This window comes from Narcine bancroftii, chromosome 5 (assembly GCF_036971445.1).
Source record: "Narcine bancroftii isolate sNarBan1 chromosome 5, sNarBan1.hap1, whole genome shotgun sequence".
NCBI classification, from domain to species: domain Eukaryota; kingdom Metazoa; phylum Chordata; class Chondrichthyes; order Torpediniformes; family Narcinidae; genus Narcine; species Narcine bancroftii.
This window is the reverse complement of record NC_091473.1, coordinates 179,326,693-179,350,708: the sequence shown is the minus strand read 5'-3', so window position 1 is coordinate 179,350,708 and position 24,016 is coordinate 179,326,693. Positions and strand designations below refer to the sequence as shown.

Genomic DNA, 24,016 nt, shown 5'->3' with positions numbered 1-24,016 from the left:
CTGGAGCACAAACAGTACTTGGTCAGGAGAAACCCAGAAATAATGTATCAGCCTTACTGTTCACTAGTCTGTGGAATGGTCAACTGCCCTCTTCACAGCCACAATCAGCGCAGAGTGCTGGAGGGTGCAGTGTGTAGGAGCGCCCACTCGAGGAACCACTCACGGGACTCTATCTGGAAGAAAGGATGGCTTGGAGAGATGGACACAGGCCCTTCAGCCCATCAAGTTGACCATACTAAGCTCATTTAGCATTTATGCCTTGGTGATTTCCATGCTTGCCTGAGTTGTGAGACACCAGAAGGCACCACATTCCAGATTCCAACCACCCTCTGGCTGAAAATCTTATTCCAATCCCCTCTATGCCTGTTATAGAATATAAAACACTACAGCCCTTCAGCCCTTGATATTGTTCCAACCCATATACTCCTTAAAAAAAGTACTAAACTCTCCCTACCCTGTAACTCTATTTTTTTTCCATCCATGTACCTGTCTAAGAGACTCTTAAATGCCCCCAAATTTTCAGCCTCCACCACCAACCTGGCAAGGAATTCCAGGCCCCCACAAATCTCTGTGTAAAAAACTTACCCCTGATGACTCCCCTAAACTTCCCTCCCTGCACTTTGTATATGTCCTCTGGTGTTTGCTATTCGTGCCTCTCAGAATTTTGTAGACCTCTATCAAGTCACCTCTCATCCTTTTAAACTCCAAAGAGAAAGGCCCCAGAAACATGTTGGTAACCTTCCTCTGCACCCTCTCTATCACTCCACATCCTTTCTATAATGAGGTGACCAGAACTGAACACAATACTCTTAGTGTGGTCTCACCAGAGTTTTGTAGAGTTGCAACATGACCTCTTTACTCTTGAACACAATCCCCCTTTTAATGAATCCCACAGGCCTTCTTAACTATCCTACCAACCTGTGCGGCGACCTTGAGGGATGTATGAATTTGAACCCCAAGGTTCCTCTGTTCATCCACACTCTTAAGTAACCGACCATTAACCCTGTACTCAGCCTTTTGGTTTGTCCTTCCAAAATGCATCACCTCACACTTATCCATTTGCTACTTCTCTGCCCAAATCTGCATTTTGTCTTTATTCTCTTATAACCTTCGACAACCTTCAGTGTTATCCACAACTCCTCCAACCTTCGTATCATCCGCAAACTTACTGACCCATCTTTCCCCCTTTTCATCCAGCTCATTTATAAAAATCACAAAGTGCAAGGGTCCCAGAACAGATCCCTGCGGCACTCCACTAGACTCTGGCCTCCAGGCAGAATACTTTCCTTCCACTACTACTCTCTGCTTTCTACCTGCAATCCAATTTTTTAACTACACAGCCAAGGTGCCATGGATCCCCAGCCTCATGACTTTCTGAACAAGTCTATCATGGGGAACCTTGTCAAATTCCTTGCTAAAATCCATACAGATCACATCTACCACCCTATCCTCATCAATTTCTTTTGTTACCTCTTCAAAAAACTCAATTAGGCTCGTGAGGTACAACCTTCCCTTCACAAAGCCAGGCTGACTATCCTTGAGTAGACTGGACATCTTCAAATGCTCATAGATTCTATCCTTAAGAATCCTCTCCAATAGTTTGCCCACCACTGACATAAGTCTAATCGGTCTATAATTCCCTGGATTATCCCTATTACCTTTTTTAAACAAGGGGACTACATTTGCCGTTCTCCCATCCTCCAGCACCTCTCCTACAGCCAAAGAGGACTCAAAGGTCATAACTACTGCTCCAGCTGTCTCTTTTTTCACTTCCCACAGCAACTTAGGGCATATTGTGTCCAGCCCCAGGGACTTATCAATGTTTTTAAGGAGCTCCCACACTTCCTAATCTCCATATTGTCCAGCATAGAAACCTGTTCTATTCTGACCTCACCCTGATCAAGGTCCTTTACTCTTGTGAATTATGAAGCAAAGTGTTCATTTAGGACCTCCCCAAGCTCCTCCTCCTTCTCCAGGTACATTTTGCCTCCTTTACCCTTTAGCGGCCCCACCTTCATTCTCATCATCCTTCTGTTCTTCACATATATATAGAACGCCTGGGGGCTCTCCTTAATCTTATATGCCAAGGGCTTCTCATGCCGCCTTCAAGCTCTCCTAAGTCAACCTCCTTCCTGGCTACCATATACTTCTCATGAGGCCTTCCTATTTCCTGCTTCCATCTTCCTCTTGACCAGCTGCCTCACCTGTTTTGTTAACCATAAATCCCTTTTACTAGATTCTTTTCCCTGTCCCAGTGGGACAAACCTATCCTGAACCAACACAAGTGGTCCCTAAGCTTCCTCCACTTGGTTCTGTGCTTTCACCCTTGAACATCTGTTTCCAATTTACTTTCGCTAGTTCCTGCCTCATCCATCATAATTCGATAGGAAGCAGGTTGGAACTTGCCTCACCTGTCAATCAATGTTAGATACACTCACAACTGAGGTTGCTACACAATTAATTCTCCACATGTTGGGTCACGTGGCACACCTGGACCAACATCCCCCCCCCCCCCCCCCACCCCCACCCAAAGCCGGTTGTAATATAAAGCCCAGCACATGGACCAACTCAATTTCTTTTTCCCTGATATGATTCCTGAGCTCCACTCCAGTTTTCAAGCCATGGGTGACGCTGGAGAACCAATATGCTAGTGAAGGATGGGGGCTATTGTGGCATACACCCAGGAGGGACTGTAGTGTCTCACCCATTGCAAATTATAACTAGACTGTGTCCCTTTCTAACCAGTGTGCCATGCCTGCTTGTTGTACTGTTTGTTTAACTTTCGCTTCACAATCAGGAGGTGCGATTATCAGTGATTAACCAGCATCCAATGTATATGATTTGTGTGTAGTTGCATTGACTGTGTGTTTGTGTGTGTGTGTGTTCCTTGTTGTTAATTCCCTGCGTGTAAATAAAGACTATAGTGTCAACTATAGTCCAGGACTTGTTGCTTCTTGAACCCTTCGAACTTGTTCTCACCCTTACAATGTCCTACCCTAAACCCATGCCCACTTGTTTAGTCAACTCTTGGTTTACAGAGGGATTTGGCCAAACACAGGCAAATGGGTAGCTTGGACAGCAGGGAGAATTTGGGTGAAAGGACCTGTTTTGGTGCTGTAGATCTCTGTGACGGGGTTACGTCTGGTAGCTAGGCCTGCAATGTGGTGAACAGGGCAGGCAGCAGTGGGTGGCAGGGTTCCACACAGGATTGTGATGACAGACTGTTTCACTGATGATGGAGGGAAAAACGGTGCACAGAACTGATATCCACCATCATGAAGTGCTTTAGGACCTCCCCAAGCTCCTCCTCCTTCTCCAGGTACATTTTGCCTCCTTTACCCTTTAGCGGCCCCACCTTCATTCTCATCATCCTTCTGGATATAGCTCTCATCATCTCTGCCTAGCAGCCAGCCTTCACCCACTTCAATTTGCCTTCCAGCCAAATGGACCCACAGAGGATGCCATCTGGCTCTCCAATCAGCCCTGGAACATCTGGGTGCTGAGGTCATCTACGTGAGATTACAGTTCATAGACTACAGCTCTGCCTTCAATACTATACCATCCAAGACTCTCATATTTATAAAACAATATTTATCTATTTATTTGTATATATGAAAACTGGTCCTGCCTATGTATTGTTTGTCTGTATGTGTACTCTGTTTGGATGTAAGCCTAAGGGTTTTGCACTGAGGACTGGAGAATGCTGTTTTGTCGAGTTCTACTTATGCAATTAAATGATAATAGACTTGACTTGATCCAACAAACCCATTCTCAAACATTGGAATCTTGGCCTCTATGTCCACCTTTGCAACTGGATCTGTGATTTCCTGTCTAACAGATCACAATCAGGGATTGGCACCTCCTCCACAATCATACTCAACACCGGCGCTCCTCAAGGATGTGCCCTTAGTCCCCTGCTACACTCCCTCAGTGCAGCTAAATACTGTTCCAATTCCATCTTCAAATTACCAATTACACTACAGTGGGCCAGGTACCAGATAAGGATGAGCGGAAGTACAAGGAAAAGATTGAAGATCTAGTGTCAGTGTGCCAAGATAGCAACCTCTCTCTCAACACCAGTATGACAAAGAAGATGATCACTGACTTCAGTAGAGGGGGTAGAGACCACAGCCCTGTTTATCTCCCCCTTGTCCCCCAACAACTTCTACAGGTACAGCATCAAAAGTAGATTCACTGGATGCATCGCAGCCTGGGATGGGAGTTGCCTCGCTCGAAGAGGGACAAGGCAGGGAATGCAGCTCAGAACAGCGCGCAAAACCCTCACCTTCATGGACTCCCTCTGCCTTGGAAAGGCAGCCAGCACCCCGAAGAACTTATCACACCTGGACATACTCTTTTCTCCCTCCTCCCCAACAGGAGAGCCTTAAGAGTGTGAAAGCACCAGCAGGCTTAAATACAGTTTTCTTCTCTGCAGCCATCAGGCTTCTGAACAAACCCCAGAAACCCTTGCTTGGTGTAAATCGATCTTCCTTTTCATTGTAGCCCAATATTCTATACATTGTGCTCTTTGTTAGAGATAGCCTGTTGGAGTGCTCGTAGAAGAATCCTTCTCACTGTACTAGGTGTGTTTTGACAAAATCAACTTAAACATGGGGAAGATTGACTGCACTCTTTAGGGATGGAGCCCGAAGGATTATTTACAACTGCCCGAGATGACATAATCTCCTTAATAAAATGTCATCACACTGCAGTACAAATTCTATCAAGATTACTGAAACCTATCAACGGCCCAATGAATAAAATCTGCTTTTCCTGATTAATAATTCATTGTTTTGATTAATGCAACAAAATATTTGGACACCACAGTTAGCATAGAAGTTAACACAACACTATGACAGCGCCAGTGACTGGAGTTCGAGTCCAGCGCTGTCTATAAGGAGTTTGTACACTCTCCCTGTGTCTGTGTGGGTTTCTTCTGGGGGCTCCGGTTTCCTCCCACCGTTCAAGATGAACAGGGGTTGTAGATTTCTTGAGTTATTTGGGTGGCGTGGGCTGGAAGGCCAGGTTACTATACTGTATGTTTACAGTTAAATTTAACAAATATTAATTAGCTTTAATGAAACACCTTGAAGACAGTATCATTTATGGATATATAAATAGGCAGTGGGAGAGCTAAAGGGAAAACAATTACAAAATTTCAAGAGACGTGGGACCAAAATGTAATTTCAAACTTACTGCAAAGCCAGTGTCAGCTCAGAGACTGTGGGCCGCATGGCCTGATGCTGTGCTGCACTGGGATCCAAGCCAGGTGGGCCTCAGCCTGACAGATACAATAAATGGTGCCTATAACATAAGTATGTAGGTAAGTTCGTTTTCTGCTCATGAGGCAAGCAGTGAAGCTGGCTAGGGCTTCAGGAGAACTCTCCTCCCTTTCCAAATGCACTAGGGATTTGAAGGTAGCCCAGACAATATTATGAGGGGTATAGACAGAGTAAATGTGAGTACACTCTTTCCACTTAGATTGGGAGAGATAAATACAAGAGGACGTGGCTTTAGGGTTAAAGTTTTAGGGGAACGTTAGAGGTAAATTTTTCATTCAGAAGTGGTGGCAGTGCAGAACGGGTATTCATTTGACATGGTAAATATGGGTTCACTCAGGTTTTAAGAATAAATTGGATAGATAATGGATGAGAGAGGTCTGGAGGGTTACAGACTGAGTGCAGGCCAATGGGACTAGTGGAATGATGTTTCAGCACAGATAAGCCTCTTTCTGTGCTGTAGAGTTCTATGGTTCAGTGCAAACCACATCACTCCTGTGAAAGCCTGTGATCCTGGGGCAGAGTGAGGCTGGGGACGCTCACCTACGAGCTGATACACTTCATGTCCTCCCCTTCTCATCATGACAACTGATGCTGCCCATCAACCCTCACACCTGAATCCCACTCCCAAAAACTGCTCCGCAGTCAGGGGAAGTGTAAATGAGATAGGGTCCAACATTGGGAGGAGTGTGTGGGATAGGGTGTATCATGGGTGGGGGGGGGGGAGTGTGGGATAGGGTAAAACACTGGGAGGGGTGGGTATGGGATATGATGTAACACTGGGAGGGGTGTGTGTGGGATATGGTGTAATATGGAGGGGTATGTCTGGGATCGGGTGTAACATTGGGAGACACAATATGGGATACTGCGTAACACAGGGAGGGGTGTGTGTAAAACTGTGTTTCACACCAGGAGGGTGTGTGTGGGACTGTTTCACACAGGGAAGGGGTGTGTGTGAGACTGTGTTTCACACTGGAAAGGTGCATGTGGGACTGTGTTTCACACTAGGAGGGTATGTGTGGGACTGTTTCATAAAGGGAAGGGATGTGTGTGGGACAGTGTTTCACACTGGGAAGGTGTGTGTGGGATTATGTTTCACACTAGGAGGGTTTGTGGGATTGTTTCACACTGGGAAGCTGTGTGTGGGATTATGTTTCACACTAGGAGGGTTTGTGGGTCTGTGTTTCACACTGGGAAGATGTGTGTGTGTGACTGTGTTTCACACTGGGAGGGTGTGTGTGGGACTATGTTTCACACGAGGAGTGTGTGCGTTGGACTGTGTTTCACACTAAGAAGGGTTGTGGGACTGTGTTTCATACTGGGAGGATGTGTGTTGGACTGTGTTTCACACTAGGAATGTGTGCATGGGACTGTGTTTCACACTAGGAGGGGTTGTGGGACTGTGTTTCACACTGGGAGGGTGTGTATGGGACTGTGTTTCACACTGGGAGGGTGTGTGTGTGACTGTGTTTCACACTGAGAGGGTGTGTGTGGGACTATGTTTCACATTGGGAGGGTGTGTGTGGGACTGCATTTCATACTAGGATTGTGTGTGTTGGACTGTGTTTCACACTAGGAGGGTGTGTGGGACTCTTTCACACTAGGAGTGTGTGTGTGTGGAACTGTGTTTCACACTGGGAGGGTGTGTGTGGGACTGTGTTTCATACTAGGAGTGTGTGTGTTGGACTGTGTTTCACACTAGGAGGGTGTGTGGGACTCTTTCACACTAGGAGTGTGTGTGTGTGTGGAACTGTGTTTCACACTGGGAGGGTGTGTGTGGGACTGTGTTTCACACTAGGAGGGTGTGTATTGGACTGCATTTCACAGGGAAGTGGTGTGTAAGACTGTGTAACACAGGGAGGGTTGTGTGTGCATAGTGTTTCACATAGAGAGGTGCATGTGGGACTGTGTTTCACACTGAGAGGAATGTGTGGGACTGACTTGCACACCGAAGGGCATGTATTTGGGACTGTGTTTAGCAATAGGAGGGAGTTTGTGTGGAACAGTGTTTCACACTAGGAGGGGTGGGTGTAGGACAGTGTTTCACACTGGGTGGAGTGTGTAGAACTGTGTTTCACATGGAGGAGTGTGTGTGGGTAGTGCTTCATACTGGGAGAGTTTTGTGTGGATACTGCTTCACATTGGGAGGAGTGTGTGTGGGTTTGCGTTTCACACTAGGAGGATGCATGTGTGTGGGACTGTTTCACACAGGGAGGGGGTGTGTCAGAGTCTGTGTAAGACAGGAAGGGTTGTGTTTGGGTGTTTCACACTGGAAAGTGTGTATAGGACTGCATTACACATAGGGATGAGGTGTGTGTGGGACTGTTGTTTCACACAGGAGGGTTTGTGTGTAAGACAGGGAGGGTTGTGCATGATGTTTCACTCTGAGAGAGGGTGTGTGGGATGGTCCCATCTGTTACTGTGGTGGGACCAGACTTACCGTCGTCACTGGTGTGGGGTTCAGTGCCGTTGTCATGGTCCACCTCATCAATGGCTCCAGGTTCACTGTGGGGACTGTCACTGCAATGGAGGAAGAGGGTGTAAGCTGAGCTCTAGTTACACCCACCCAGGTCTCACTGAATGCCAGGCACAGCCCACCTCACCGATATCGGTTGGAGCTCCCAACACAGCCAATGCCGTCCCAAAGATCACAGGGAAATGTCAGCAGAAGGAAGGTATTAATATCAATGGGAGGTGGCTTAATGAACTCCGTGCTCACTCAGTTTCCCATGGAAATGGGTGTGGGAGCATTCTGGATCATACCCTGGGGCGGGGGAAGCAGGGGGATACATGATTCTAGCTCCACCCTGCACCATCGACAATTCAGTCCAGGACTCTTCATCGATCCTTGACGAAAGGTTCTAGCCCTGAAACAACCTCCATTCTTTTTCTCCCACTGATGCTGCTTGACCAGCCAAGATCCTCCAGCTGATTGTTTTTAGCTCCAGATCCCAGCATGTGCAGTACAGTATTTCGTGTGTCTCCTGTTTGAACTCTGTCTAGTGCTACGTCTGGACGTGACAGTCGTTGAAAAACAGATGCTGAAAATCTGAAATTAAAACAGGAAACACAGCAGGTCTGATGAAGGGCCATTGATCTGGAACATCTACGTGCACAGACATTGCCTGGCCTGCTGAGAATTCGCAACACATTCTGTGGTCAGTTTGAATGCAATAGCTAGGTCATGGCTGGGATCCTTCATTTTGCCTCCACAGACTAACACCTAGTTCAATGAAGAGGAATGGGACTGTGGGAGACTAGGTTGATGGTCACAAGCCCAGCTCCTTCATTGTGGCCTTTTCTACCACAGTCAGAGAGACTGGACCCAGACTGGGAGATTGCTTTACTGAGCCCCCTCACTCTGTCTTCATCAATGACAGAGATCTCCCAATGGTCAACCATTTCAATTCTGTGCCCCACTCCCACAATGACATGTCTGTCCATGGCATCATGCACTACCACACTGTAAACTGGAGCAGCAACACCTAATATTCTGTCTGGGCCCTCTTAACCCGGATGGCATTAACATCAACTCATCTGTTTTCTGCTTGACCATTCCCCATTCTCTCACATCCCTCTATCTCCTTTCCTCCAGCTCTCCACCCCTTCCCTTCCTCATTCACAGAGCTATTCCCCCCCCATTCCTTTATCCACCTATTACCTCCTTTCTGTGGGCTTGTGCTCCTCCCCTGCCCCAAACCCCTCCCCCCACCATTTATTCAGGCGCCTGCCTACATTTTGCTCACCCCTTGATGAAAACGTTGGTTCTGCATCTGTATTTTTGCTACATAAAGTACTCTGTTTAACCTGCTGAGTTTCTACATTTCCCCTTCATTGTGAGGTGAGTACGGCCCCTACCAGTATTCCTCGCCTCCTGTCATGCACTTCTCGTACATTGGTCCGTCCAGTTCCTTGTGGCTCGGGAAGATGGCCTCATGGTTGACGATGATGCTTTTGATCACCTCGTTGACGTGGGCCTGGCAGGAGACGGGGTCCTGTCCATCAGGGATGGGCATCAAAGTTGGGCCAAAGCAGATGGCCAGGTTGTAAGGGTCCATCATGTTTTCGTCGCTGTACTGGGAGAGACTACAAAACAGGGAGCCACGTCACCATTGCCCACCAGTGTCCTGTCCATGGTGTCTCCCCCCACAAGCAGCAAGTCCTACCCCAAGCACTGTTCAGGCAAGTTCTCAGTCAGGCTGAGGTTCTCCTACATTTTAGAGATGACCTTGCCCCAGAGCGTGAAGACAGCAGGGCAAGGTTATGGGATGGGGGTTTGGACCCAGAAGTATCCTGGAGCTGAGCTGCCACTTGTCGGGAGGGGTTGGACACCTGGAAGAAGGGAGGTAGCTGGTGCAGTGGAGATGTTCACCCAATGCAGAAACAGGCCCTTAGGCCCATAGCATCTGTGCCAAACCACCTCATGCCCATCAATTCTGCCCACCCATTCCAATCCCATTTTATTAATTCCAAATTCCCATCAACTGCCCACAATTATTTACTACAGTAGATTAACCTGCCTACCCCACCTCGTTATGATATGGCGGGGAAAGGGACCCACCCTGTCACAGGGTAGAGCATGCACACTCCAAATAGACTGCAATAGTGGTCAAGAATGAGTCCATGTCCCTGGTGCTGGGAGGCACTAGCACTACCTGTCACACCACTGTACCCTCTGGCTTTTGACCCTTCCCTATCCCCTAGGGGAAAATGGAACAGAAAAAATGGAGGGAAGGAATACTAATAGAGAGGAATGCTTAAAACACATGCAGAGAAGGGGAGTAAGGAAGCAATCGGAAGGGAACAGGAAACATTTGGGAAAGGATGTTGGGAAGCATTGGGAAGGAGTGTTGGGAAGGGTTGGGTATAATTGGGAAGAGATGTTGGGAAGTATTGGGAAGGGGTGTTGGGAAGCATTGGGAAGGGGTGTTGGGAAGGGTTGGGTATAATTGGGAAGAGATGTTGGGAGTATTGGGAAGGGGTGTTGGGAAGCATTGGGAAGGGGTGTTGGGAAGGGTTGGGTATAATTGGGAAGAGATGTTGGGAAGTATTGGGAAGGGGTGTTGGGAAGCATTGGGAAGGGGTGTTGGGAAGGGTTGGGTATAATTGGGAAGAGATGTTGGGAAGTATTGGGAAGGGGTGTTGGGAAGTATTGGGAAGGGGTGTTGGGAAGCATTGGGAAGGGGTGTTGGGAAGGGTTGGGTATAATTGGGAAGAGATGTTGGGAAGTATTGGGAAGGGGTGTTGGGAAGCATTGGGAAGGGGTGTTGGGAAGGGTTGGGTATAATTGGGAAGAGATGTTGGGAAGTATTGGGAAGGGGTGTTGGGAAGTATTGGGAAGGGGTGTTGGGAAGCATTGGGAAGGGGTGTTGGGAAGGGTTGGGTATAATTGGGAAGAGATGTTGGGAAGTATTGGGAAGGGGTGTTGGGAAGCATTGGGAAGGGGTGTTGGGAAGGGTTGGGTATAATTGGGAAGAGATGTTGGGAAGTATTGGGAAGGGGTGTTGGGAAGTATTGGGAAGGGGTGTTGGGAAGCATTGGGAAGGGGTGTTGGGAAGGGTTGGGTATAATTGGGAAGTATTGGGAAGGGGTGTTGGGAAGTATTGGGAAGGGGTGTTGGGAAGCATTGGGAAGGGGTGTTGGGAAGGGTTGGGTATAATTGGGAAGAGATGTTGGGAAGTATTGGGAAGGGGTGTTGGGAAGCATTGGGAAGGGGTGTTGGGAAGGGTTGGGTATAATTGGGAAGAGATGTTGGGAAGTATTGGGAAGGGGTGTTGGGAAGTATTGGGAAGGGGTGTTGGGAAGCATTGGGAAGGGGTGTTGGGAAGGGTTGGGTATAATTGGGAAGTATTGGGAAGGGGTGTTGGGAAGTATTGGGAAGGGGTGTTGGGAAGCATTGGGAAGGGGTGTTGGGAAGGGTTGGGTATAATTGGGAAGAGATGTTGGGAAGTATTGGGAAGGGGTGTTGGGAAGCATTGGGAAGGGGTGTTGGGAAGGGTTGGGTATAATTGGGAAGAGATGTTGGGAAGTATTGGGAAGGGGTGTTGGGAAGTATTGGGAAGGGGTGTTGGGAAGCATTGGGAAGGGGTGTTGGGAAGGGTTGGGTATAATTGGGAAGAGATGTTGGGAAGTATTGGGAAGGGGTGTTGGGAAGTATTGGGAAGGGGTGTTGGGAAGCATTGGGAAGGGGTGTTGGGAAGGGTTGGGTATAATTGGGAAGAGATGTTGGGAAGTATTGGGAAGGGGGTGTTGGGAAGTATTGGGAAGGGGTGTTGGGAAGCATTGGGAAGGGGTGTTGGGAAGGGTTGGGTATAATTGGGAAGAGATGTTGGGAAGTATTGGGAAGGGGTGTTGGGAAGCATTGGGAAGGGGTGTTGGGAAGGGTTGGGTATAATTGGGAAGAGATGTTGGGAAGTATTGGGAAGGGGTGTTGGGAAGCATTGGGAAGTGGTGTTGGGAAGGGTTGGGTATAATTGGGAAGAGATGTTGGGAAGTATTGGGAAGGGGTGTTGGGAAGCATTGGGAAGGGGTATTGGGAAGGGTTGGGTATAATTGGGAAGAGATGTTGGGAAGTATTGGGAAGGGGTGTTGGGAAGCATTGGGAAGGGGTGTTGAGAAGGGTTGGGTATAATTGGGAAGAGATGTTGGGAAGTATTGGGAAGGGGTGTTGGGAAGACACTCACTGGTTGAGGAAAGCAAAGAGATATCTCATCACGATGATAACCGTCCGTGAGAGTGTGACTATGATCTGCTGGATGTGGTGGATCCTCTCAACAACACTGTCAATCTCTGTGGGATGAACAAGAGGGGACATCCTGAAATTATTATCTCATCTCTCCATCATCCCTCCATTCCATTCACATCCCCTCTGCAGGGGCTATTGTAGAACAAAATGCATGCTGAGAGGTGATGTCTGTTCAAGTCAACAGGGTGATAACGTGGAGTGGTGCAAACCTCTAATATAACTCCGACTCAATGGTGCGGTAGAAATGACTATTTCCTCTTTCTGTTCAGATTCTATTGGGCAGCACGGTTGGCATAGCGGTTAGTGCAATGCCTTTACAGAGCCAGCGATCAGGTCTGGACCGGGGTTTGAATCTTGCGCTGTCTATAAGGAGTTTGTATGTTCTCCCTATGTCTGCGTGGGTTTTCTCCAGGGGCTCCAGTTTCCTCCCACCATTTAAATAAAAAGTACGGGGCTGTAAATTGGTTGATTGGGTGTAAATTGGGCAGCATGGACCGTGGGCTGAAATGGCCTGTTACCGTGCTGTATGTCTAAATTTATTTGACTATTAAGAGGGATATGGAGATAGTGGAAGAAAATGGCACTGAAACAGCCAGATGACAAATAGTTGAATTTGGTTAAGTGACCTCTCCTGGTCCCTATTCTTGTGGAGTTGGATTCGCAGAAGGTTGTAAATTTGGGACCAGGGTGGCTGAATGATGGGCCTCCTACCTGAGATCACAGGATCCAGTGTCACGTGAGAAGCACTGCCTGACCAACCTCCCCATTCTAACTTCCTGCTGGAGTTGCCACCTTTCCAATGGAACACTGTCTGGTGGACAGAAAAGATGCCATGGCACCATTCAAAGTTGGATAGGGAAAGCTCTTCCAAATATTTATTTTGATATCAAACAAGATGATTTGATTGTTTAACCCCTTGCTGTTTGTGGAATCTTATAGCGTGAAAACTAAGCCCCAATCAATTGTGTTGGCAGTGATCATGGAGATTGTAAAGACATGGGAGATGGCAAATTATTCCATTTGTACTTTCTGCATTCTATACTGGTAATGATAACATTTAAAGGTTAGGATCTGCGGAAAGAAATGAGCAGTTTGGTTCAGATCAAGACATGATAAAAGATCCCGACCCGAAGTGCTGGCAGACCATTTCTCTCCAAGGACACTGCCTGCCTAAATCCATCCAGGATTTATCCGGATTGGAAGACTTTTGCTATGGTGGGAAAGGTTGGGCTTGTTTTCCCTTCAGTGAAGGAGAGCGAGGGGTGGCCTGATGGAAGAGGGAGTCGATGATCACAGTCTTTTCACCCTGGTAGGATATCAAGATCAAGAAGGCATACGTTTGAGGTGAAAAGCAGATTTTAAGGGATTCTGAGGAGAGTTTTTTTTTTGTTGCACAGAGAGTGGTTGTTGTTGGGAACAAGTGACCAGAGAAAGTTAAGAGACATTTAGAACAAAGAATTATACAGGCAAGGCATAGGAGACAGTTGCTAATGCAGGTAGAGGGGATTAGTGTATACAGGCAGAAGGATTGGCATGGACGTGATATGCTGAAGGCTGGTTTCTATACTACAACTGCAGTGCAGATTAAGAGAAGCGTGTTTCTTCATACACATTTAGGAGTCTTAAAGGAAAAGGCAAACATGGGAATGCATGAAATGGAGACTTCTGTCGAGTACAAACATTGCCCTAAACCAGAGCATGGCCCATTGGTACTCAATATCATTTTGTGCCTTTTGTGCATACTTTGAGTCCTCAGACAAGAGGCTCGCAGAGACAATCTGACGGGCTCTGTAGTCTGTTTGAGGTCGTCCGATTGTGCCTGGGTTGTGCTCGGACAATCAGAGCAAAGCTTGCAGGCTTCAAACCTGCGGACGCACATGCCTCCTGCATACTGATTGCCGAATCTTCCATCTGCTTGACACCCCCCACCATCCTTCCCTCATCAACTTCATATTAGGCTCTAAATTTACTCTGTCCTTTTTAATTGTTCAGATGCCCCTGTTGTGCAGTGATGAGCATTATCCTTCCTTGGGATTGAGGCAGGGACGTCAGCTGCCAGTCTCCCTGTCGAGGAGGTGGAGTTCGTGATCAAGACACAGCAAGGGAAGAGGGTAGGGTGGTAATTCATCACCATGGTATAAACCACAGAACTAACAAGATGCTCAGGAGATAGTGGAGAGATGAATGTGTAACAGATTTGGCTAATAGTTCCAACTGGGTGCCCAGCAGGTACGTCCAACAGCCTGCTGTTAACAAGCACACCAGTGAGAGCAGGGTTGGCACAGTCCCAGGGTATATGGACAGGGAGGAAAGGCGGACATTGCAGATACCTGCCTGCGGCACTTCACTGGGAATGTGGATGTGGGAGAGAGTGAAAATGATGAGGTGTGATCTCGCTCGGTTTATCAGCTATATGTGAAGCATTGCTTGCAGGAACTGTCGGTGACAGCTCTCCACCTACATAAACACCTGGTTCCCCGTGAAACTTCCACTCTTATGAGAGACAGAGACAAAAGGCCCAATTTTCTTGAGGAAACCCACTGTCGTGTCAGATGGGGCCCTGTGTAAGCCAGGGATCTAACCACACCCTGTCAGGCTGGCAATGCCCCTGGGGAATGTGCTCAGGGAGAGGAGGCATCCATAGTTTATACATCTTGTCTCTGATGCTTCACAGAGCCCTAACTGGGGACTGACAAAAAATAAGGTTCCTCAAACCCTGGGACCAATATCCATCCCGGCATTTGTCTCTGATGGTTTTCCTTGGGGTTTATAAGAAGCATATTCAAACACACACAATCCTGAGAGGGTGTAGAAAAAGTCCGCAGATGCTGGAATCTTGAGCAACTGATGAGGTGTTGGGGAACTCAGCAGTCGGACAGCAGCTGTAGATAGTCAATGTTTCGGGTCTGCTTGGGTCCATTTATCTTGACTTGATTGAGTCTCGATGAAGGTTCCAAAGGACCCAACTCAAAATATTTGTCTGACCATTTCTACCCATGTGATGCTGCCTGACCTGCTGAGCATCTCCAGCTCATTGTTTGTGGCTGATGGGGTAGATACTGAGATGTTTCCATCAGTGATGAAGAAGGGGGCAAATAGATACAAGATAAGGGCTGGTCAAGTGAGGCGCAGAGAAATTTCTTCTCTGAGTGGGTGGTGAATTTAATATTATACCTTCACGAAGATATGCGATTAGAGTGTACTATGTATTATGTGCACGCACGGTGATCATTAGGTATATATGAGGTGGAGGTGGAGAAATTGTTCTTTCTTTTTAAAATATTTTTATTAATTTTAATAAAGAACTTATACAAACAAAAAAGGTATAATTCAATAAGATTATATGGACAGTTACACAACCTAAGCTATTCTATATAACACTAATATTACATAAATTGTAAATCATATCCAAAATCTAAATAATATATACCTTTTTTAGAAAAAAAAACTCTAAAAATACAAAAATAGTAAAGGAGAAAATCAAACCCCTTACCAAACCACATTGCCAGATGTCATATATAATTAGTATTAAAAGAAAAATTAAGGTAAAAAAAATTTAAAGAAAATAAATTGTTCTGAGATTGATGAACTGAAGGATATGGGGAACTGGCGCAGAAGAGGAGTTGAGGCCAGCCGAGATGGTATTCAATGGTGGGGCAGGCTTGAGGGGCCAAGTGGCCTCCTGTCCCTATTCTCTTGTGTTAATGTTGCTTTCTCTGCCAGGAAAGCTTAAGGGAACTCCTTCAGTTTCTTGAAGCGGTGAAATAATAGTGAATGGACGGTTAGCGTAGCGGTGAGCACAACGCCTTTACAGCGCCAGAGATCGGGACCAGGGTTTGAATCCCGCACTGCGTGAAGGGAGTTTACACATTCTCCCCGTGTCTACGTCAGCTTTCCACAGGGATTTCGGTTTCCTCCCACTGTTCAAAACAAACTGGGGGTGTAGGTTAATTGGGTGTAAATTGGGCGGCACAAACTCATGGGCTGAAATGACCTGTTACCGTGCTGTACGTCTAAAGTAAAGTAAAAAAACACTTGTACTTACTAATGGAACAAATCAAATCCAGAAACCTCTCCTTGGGGAAGAGTGGATTTTCCAGGCCTCGGAAGTATAGCTTCAGGACCCCAGCTACTGAGTTGATATCATGTTCGCTGTGATTGTCCACAAGAGGGTCCTCCCCTGGTTTGAAAGGGAAAGGCTTTTATAAGTTAAATGGTTCACTGGCTCTTCTAATACAGACAAATGAGTACTACTCCAGGCTGCACAAGAAAGTCCGGATATCTGCTAACGTAATTGTCAAAACAGATCCAATGTCCACCTCTCTTGGGCTGGCACAGTTTCCACCCTGTAGGCTTGAACCTAATGCTCTGTGTTGACTATTTTGGGCCTGCGGAGCGTAGACAGGATGCAATACAAGAGAGTCCCCAGGACATTAAGCGGCCACTGTAACAAAGTGATGATGTTGAATGTCTATCCTTTCTGGCCTCCTGTTAAAATACTCTCCAGAATAAGGGGAGGTTGGACAAACTAAGGTTGTTTTCTCTGGAGGCTGATGGAAGGCCTAATAGATGTTTAAAAAATTATAAGAGGCTTAAATAGGGCAGGCAGTCAGAATCTTTCTCCTAGGGTAAAAATGTAAAATACCTGGGCATATGCATTTAAGGTAAGTGGGGAAAGTTTAAGTTGCAGGGCAAGATATTTCACACAGAGAGTGGTGGGTGCCTGGAACTGGCTACCAGGAGTAGTGGAAGAAGCAGATACAATAGTAGCACTTCAGAGTCTTCTAGATAGACACAGGAATATACAGGAGATGGAGGGATATGGATCACGTGCAAGTTTAGTTTGGCATCATATTTAGCGTAATCATCGTGGGTCAAAAGGCCCTGCACCCGTGCTGAACTGTTCTACGTTGCCAAGTTCCACAACACAGGACTTCGGTGCAAACTGGTGAGATAAATTGAAAATTATCATCTGGATAAAGTAATTTCAGGTTTTGAGGAAAGGGGTTCAGTAATTAAGTCACATAGAATTTGAATAGATTAATTACTTATTCAAATGTGAGCTGAGAGTAAAGAAATGAACAGATGGTTGATGGTCAGTAGAGACTTGGAAGGCTGAAGGGCATGTTCTTTTTTTAATTTTTAAAAAATTTTTCACACTATAAACCATATTAATCAAAATACACACAAACATTTCCTTCTTGAATATACACAGCGTCATTTTCTCCCCCTTTTCCCCCCTCCCTTCCCTCCCTCCATCTCACCCCCTTCCAAACCCATTACAATACAATAAACCCATTAAACAATGTCATCACACAATGAAAATAAACAAGGAAATTGTGTCATCTACTTTTACACACTGGGTCAGTTCATTTCGTATTCTTCTCATTCTATCATTTTAGGGGGTGGAGGTCCGAGGCAAGCCCTCTCTGTTGTGTTCCATGTACGGTTCCCAAATTTGTTCAAATAATGTGACTTTATTTTTTTTAATTATATGTTATTTTTTCCAATGGAATACATTTATTCATTTCTATGTACCATTGCTGTATTCTCAGGCTCTGTTCTGATTTCCAAGTTGACATTATACATTTTTTTGCTTAAGCTAAGGCTATCATAATAAATCTTTTTTGCACTTCATCCAGTTTGAGGTCTAATTCTTTACTTCTTATATTACTTAGAAGAGAGATCTCTGGATTTTTTGGTATGTTGCTTTTTGTGATTTTATTTAATACCTGATTTAGATCTTCCCAAAACTTTTCCACTTTCTCACATGCCCAAATTGCATGTACTGTTGTTCCCGTTTCCTTCTTACAGAGAAAACATCTGTCTGATACTGTTGGGTCCCATTTATTTAACTTTTGGGGTGTGATGTATAGCCTGTGTAACCAATTATATTGTATCATGCGTAACCTCGTGTTTATTGTATTTCTCATAGTTCCAGAGCATAGTTTTTCCCATATTTCATTTTTTATCTTTATGTTTAGATCTTGTTCCCACTTTTGTTTGGGTTTACAGCTTATTTCATCATTCTCTTTCTCTTGCAGCTTTTTTTTTTTTTTTTAATTTTTTATTTTTCACACCATAAATCACAATAGCCATGATATACACTTTTTCTTTTCCACACATTTACAGTGACTTTTTCTCCCTCCCCCCTCCCTCCTCCCAAGCCACCCCCCCATCCCCCCCCCCCTCTCATCCATTTTAGTTATACAATCTAGGTTGCATTAATTCAGTTAGACAATGTTGTCATTCAACAAAAATACACCAGAAATTCTACTGAGTCCATTCTTTTCTTCTCTTCTCCTTCCATCAACTTAGGTAATGTCTGTTCCCGGTAGGTTTTCGCTATTGTATTTAATGTAAGGCTCCCATACTTGTTCGAATATTTCAATATTATTTCTTAAACTATATGTTATTTTTTCTAATGGAATACATTTATTCATTTCTATATACCATTGTTGTATTTTCAAATTATCTTCCAATTTCCAGGTTGACATAATACATTTTTTTGCTACAGCTAGGGCTATCTTAACAAATCTTTTTTGTGCATCCTCCAAGTCAATTCCAAATTCTTTATTTTTTATGTTACTTAGGAGAAAGATCTCTGGATTCTTTGGTATATTGTTTTCTGTTATTTTATTTAATATCTGATTGAGATCATCCCAAAATTTTTCTACTCTCTCACATGTCCAGATTGCATGAATTGTTGTTCCCCTTTCTTTTTTACATCGAAAACATCTATCAGATACTGTTGGGTCCCATTTATTTAACTTTTGCGGTGTAATGTATAGTCTGTGTAACCAATTATATTGTATCATACGCAGCCTCGTATTTATTGTATTTCTCATCGTTCCAGAGCATAACTTCTCCCATGTTTCCTTTTTTATCTTTATATTTAAATCTTGTTCCCATTTTTGTTTAGTTTTACCATTTGTTTCCTCATTTTCCTTTTCTTGCAGTTTAATATACATATTTTTTATAAATCTTTTGATTAACATTGTATCTGTAATCACATATTCAAGGTTACGTCCCTCTGGTAAACTCAAGTTGCTTCCTAATTTATCTTTCAAGTAGGATCTCAGTTGGTAATATGCCAGCGCTGTATCTCCCGTTATATTGTACTTATCTCTCATTTGTTCAAAGGATAAGAATCTACTTCCTGAAAAACAATTTTCTATTCTTTTAATCCCTTTTTTTTCCCATTTTCTAAAGGCAAGGTTGTCTATTGTAAAAGGGAGTAGCTTATTTTGCGTCAATATTAGTTTTGGTATTTGGTAATTTATTTTATTTCTTTCTACATGAATCTTCTTCCATATATTGAGGAGATGGTGTAATACTGGAGAAGTTCTATGTTGTACCAATTTTTCGTCCCATTTATATAATATGTGTTCAGGTATCTTTTCCCCTATTTTATCTAATTCTAGTCTCGTCCAGTCTGGTTTTTCCCTTGTTTGATAAAAATCTGATAGGTACCTTAATTGTGCGGCTCTATAATAATTTTTGAAGTTTGGCAATTGTAAGCCTCCTTGTTTATACCATTCTGTTAATTTGTCTAGTGCTATCCTCGGTTTCCCCCCTCTCCATAAAAATCTCCTTATTATTTTCTTTAACTCTTTGAAGAATTTTTCTGTCAGTTGTATTGGCAATGCCTGAAATAAGTATAGTATCCTTGGAAAAATGTTCATTTTAATACAGTTTATCCTTCCTATCAGTGTTAGTGGTAGCTCTTTCCAATGCTCTAAATCGTCCTGTAATTTTTTCATTAGTGGATTGTAATTGAGTTTATATAATTGGCCTAGATTTTTGTTTATTTGCACACCTAGGTATCTTATTGCCTGCGTTTGCCATCTGAATGGGGATTCCTCCTTAAATTTTGAGAAATCCGCGTTATTCATAGGCATTGCTTCACTTTTATTTACGTTTATCTTGTATCCCGACACTTCTCCATATTCCTTCAATTTCTTATATAGTTCTTTTATTGCTAGTTCTGGTTCTGTTAAGTACACTATCACATCATCCGCAAACAGACTGATTTTATATTCCCTGTCTTTTATTTTTATTCCTTTTATATTATTATCTCTTCTTATCGATTCTGCTAGTGGTTCTATAGCTAGCGCAAACAATAATGGTGATAGTGGGCATCCCTGCCGCGTTGACCTGCTTAAGTTAAATTGCTTTGATACATGTCCATTTACTGTCACTTTCGCTAACGGTCCCTTATATAATGCTTTAATCCAATTAATATACTTCTCTGGTAAACTGAATTTTTGCAATACTTTGAACAAGTAATTCCATTCTACTCTGTCGAAGGCCTTCTCTGCGTCTAAAGCAACTGCTACTGCCGGTGCTTTATTTCCTTCTACTGCATGAATTAAGTTAATAAATTTACAAATATTGTCTGTTGTGCGTCTTTTTTTGATAAATCCAGTTTGGTCTAAATTTACCATTTTCGGTACCTGTTCTGCTAATCTGTTCGCTAATAGTTTAGCTATTATCTTATAATCTGTGTTTAGCAAAGATATTGGTCTATATGACGCTGGTGAGAGTGGATCTTTCCCTTGTTTTAGTATCACTGTAATTATTGCTGTTTTACATGAATCTGGTAAGTTTTGTGTCTCATCAATCTGGTTGATTACATCCAGGAGGGGCGGTATTATTAGGTCTTTAAATGTTTTGTAGAATTCTATTGGGAGTCCATCCTCTCCTGGTGTCTTATTATTTGGTAAATTTTTTATTATCTCTTGTATTTCTACTGTTCCAAATGGTTCTGTTAATTTATTTTGTTCCTCTATTTGTAGTTTTGGTAGTTCAATTTTAGTCAAAAATTCATCTATTTTCCCTTCTTTCCCTTCGTTTTCGGTTCGGTATAATTGTTCATAGAATTCTCTAAAGTTTTCCTTAATTTCTTTTGGATTATATGTAATTTGTTTGTCTTTTTTCCTTGTTGCCAATACCATTTTCTTAGTTTGCTCTGTCTTAAGCTGCCATGCTAGGATTTTGTGTGTTTTTTCCCCTAGTTCATAATATTTCTGTTTTGTCTTCATTATATTCTTCTCCACCTTATATGTTTGTAATGTTTCATATTTTATTTTTTTATCCGCCAATTCTCTTCTTTTGGTTGTATCTTCCTTTATTGCTAATTTTTTTTCTATGTTTATTATTTCCCTTTCCAACTGCTCTGTTTCCTGATTATAGTCCTTTTTCATCTTGGTTGCATAACTTATTATTTGCCCTCTAATGAATGCTTTCATTGCGTCCCATAGTATAAACTTATCTTCCACTGATTCCGTATTTACTTCAAAGTACATTTTTAATTGTTTTTCAATAAATTCTCTAAAATCCTGTCTTTTAAGTAGCATGGGGTTTAATCTCCATCTATACATTCTTGGAGGGATGTCTTCTAGCTCTATTGCCAATAACAGGGGTGAGTGGTCCGATAATAGTCTAGCTTTATATTCCGTTTTCCTAACTCTCCCTTGTATGTGGGCTGATAACAGGAATAGGTCTATCCTTGAGTATGTTTTATGTCTAGTCGAGTAGTATGAGTATTCCTTTTCTTTTGGGTTTTGTTTCCTCCATATGTCCACAAGTTTCATTTCTTGCATTGATTTATTTATAAATTTGGTTACTTTGTTCTTCCTGTTAATTTTTTTCCCCGTTTTATCCATATTTGGATCCAAATTCAGATTGAAATCCCCTCCTATTAGTATGTTCCCTTGCGTATTAGCTACCTTCAAAAAGATATCTTGCATAAACTTTTGATCTTCTTCGTTAGGTGAATATATATTAAGTAGATTCCAAAGCTCTGAATATATCTGACATTTTATCATAACATATCTCCCTGCTGGATCTATTATTTCCTCTTCTATTTTAAATGGCACATTTTTGCTAATTAATATAGCCACTCCTCTTGCTTTTGAATTATACGATGCTGCTGTTACATGTCCTACCCAATCTCTCTTTAATTTCTTGTGCTCCAATTCAGTTAAATGTGTTTCTTGGACAAATGCTATATCTATTTTTTCCTTTTTCAGTAAATTTAGTAGTTTCTTCCTTTTAATTTGGTTATGTATTCCATTAATATTTAGAGTCATATAGTTCAGCGTAGCCATTTTATATTTTGTTTATCTTCTCTTTCCGTTTTTCCATCATTACCTTTCCTCCTTTTCCATTTCTGTTTTCTTATTTTCAACTCTTTACCAGACAACATTCCTACAACATCCAACATTTTCCTTATTCTCCTATTTCTATCTTCTTTATCCCCAATCTCCCCTTCCCCTCCTGAGTTGCCCTTTATCCCTTGTCGGACAACCACATCTCCCCTCTCCATTTGGATTTGCGAATCCACTCGCAAGCGTCAACTGATTTTGCAGTGACCGCTCTTTTCCCCCCACCCAGCCCCCCCCAGAAAAGATTTCGTTTTTTATATGTCACAAAGGTCACTCTTTTAGTTCCCTCCTTATTCTCTCTATTCCATTACCTTCCCTTGTTAATTCTTGTCTATACTTTCTATGTTTTCCTCTAATTACAGATACTTTCACATATGCCCATTGTCTCTATTCACTCTTATACCTCTTTACCCGCATACATATCAATCGTGGTCATTTTTACCCTCCTTACCCGTCTTCATCCCTCAGTCTATTTTTGTCTTTACCCACATACATATCAATCGTGATAATTTTTGCTCTCATTACCCGTCTTCATCCCTCAGTCTATTTTTGTAATTGTTCTGCAAATTTTCGTGCTTCTTCTGGATCCGAGAATAGTCTGTTTTGTTGTCCTGGGATAAATATTTTCAATACCGCAGGATGCTTCAGTGTAAATTTATATCCTTTCTTCCATAAAATCGCTTTTGCTGCATTGAACTCTTTTCTCTTCTTTAGGAGTTCAAAGCTTATATCTGGATAAATGAAGATTTTTTGCCCTTTATACTCCAGTGGTTTGTTGCCCTCTCTTACTTTTTCCATTGTCTTCTCCAGTACCTTTTCTCTTGTAGTATATCTTAGGAATTTTACTACAATAGATCTTGGTTTTTGTTGTGGTTGTGGTTTAGGGGCCAATGCTCTATGTGCCCTTTCTATTTCCATTTCTTGCTGTAGTTCTGGACATCCTAGGGCCTTAGGGATCCATTCTTTTATAAACTCCCTCATATTCTTGCCTTCTACATCTTCCTTGAGGCCCACTATCTTTATGTTATTTCTTCTGTTATAATTTTCCATTATATCTATTTTTTGGGCTAGTAATTCTTGTGTCTCTTTAGTTTTTTTATTAGATTCCTCCAATTTCTTTTTTAAGTCTTCTACCTCCATTTCTGCTGCTATTGCCCGTTCTTCCATCTTGTCCATTTTTTTCCCCATTTCTGTTAAGGTCATATCCATTTTATTTATTTTCTTTTCTGTGTTGTTTATTCTTCTTCTTAAATCATTGAATTCCTGTGTTTGCCATTCTTTAAATGACTCCATGTATCCTCTAACAAGAGCAAGTACCTCCTTTACCTTGCCTATCTTTTCTTCTTCTATTTCCCTGTACTCTTCCTCTTCCTCTTCTTCTTCCTCTAGGTTGACCATCTGTTGTTTCTTTGCTGCCCTTTCCTCCTCTTCTTTCTTGTTTCTATTGTCTTCTGTGGTCTCTTCTTGCTGCAGGTGTTCTGCAGCTGTCGTTGCCGGCTGTGGAGATCGACTCCCCAGCTGGTCCCCCCTCCCGTCGGTGTGTGTTTTTGTATGCGCATCGCGCATGCGCGACTCCTCGCGCATGCGCGGTTGCGCATTTTTACTCGGCTCTGTGAGCCATTGTTGTAGTTCTCTTTCTACCGACCTGAGGTAGTGGGGTCTTCTCTCCACAGCGGGCTTCTTCGGACAGGTAAGGCCTTCACCTTTTTCCTCCGTTGTCTTCTCTTCCTCTCTTCTTTCCGTTGATTTTGATTTTTCTCCTTTTGTCTCCATCTTCTTTCCACCTTTATACTCACTTTTCTTTAACTTGTATTTCTGTGCCT

At 43.4% G+C, this 24,016-nt stretch overlaps 1 protein-coding gene across 5 annotated transcripts in view; it reads right to left on the bottom strand.

The window, feature by feature from the left end:
* Positions 1-24,016, bottom strand: part of srgap3 (SLIT-ROBO Rho GTPase activating protein 3) — a 263,068-nt gene that overhangs the window by 39,218 nt on the left and 199,834 nt on the right. For 3 of the 5 annotated variants that reach the window (XM_069939903.1, XM_069939901.1, XM_069939902.1), the window contains exons 15-18: positions 16,070-16,204; positions 11,963-12,068; positions 9,138-9,365; positions 7,720-7,799 (exon numbers count right to left, since the gene is read on the bottom strand). In XM_069939903.1, coding sequence (XP_069796004.1) covers positions 7,720-7,799; positions 9,138-9,365; positions 11,963-12,068; positions 16,070-16,204 — 549 coding nt within the window. Of the gene's footprint in view, positions 1-5,196; positions 5,305-7,719; positions 7,800-9,137; positions 9,366-11,962; positions 12,069-16,069; positions 16,205-24,016 lie in introns of those variants that run through there. The other 2 variants (XM_069939904.1, XM_069939906.1) reach the window with 2 other exon arrangements.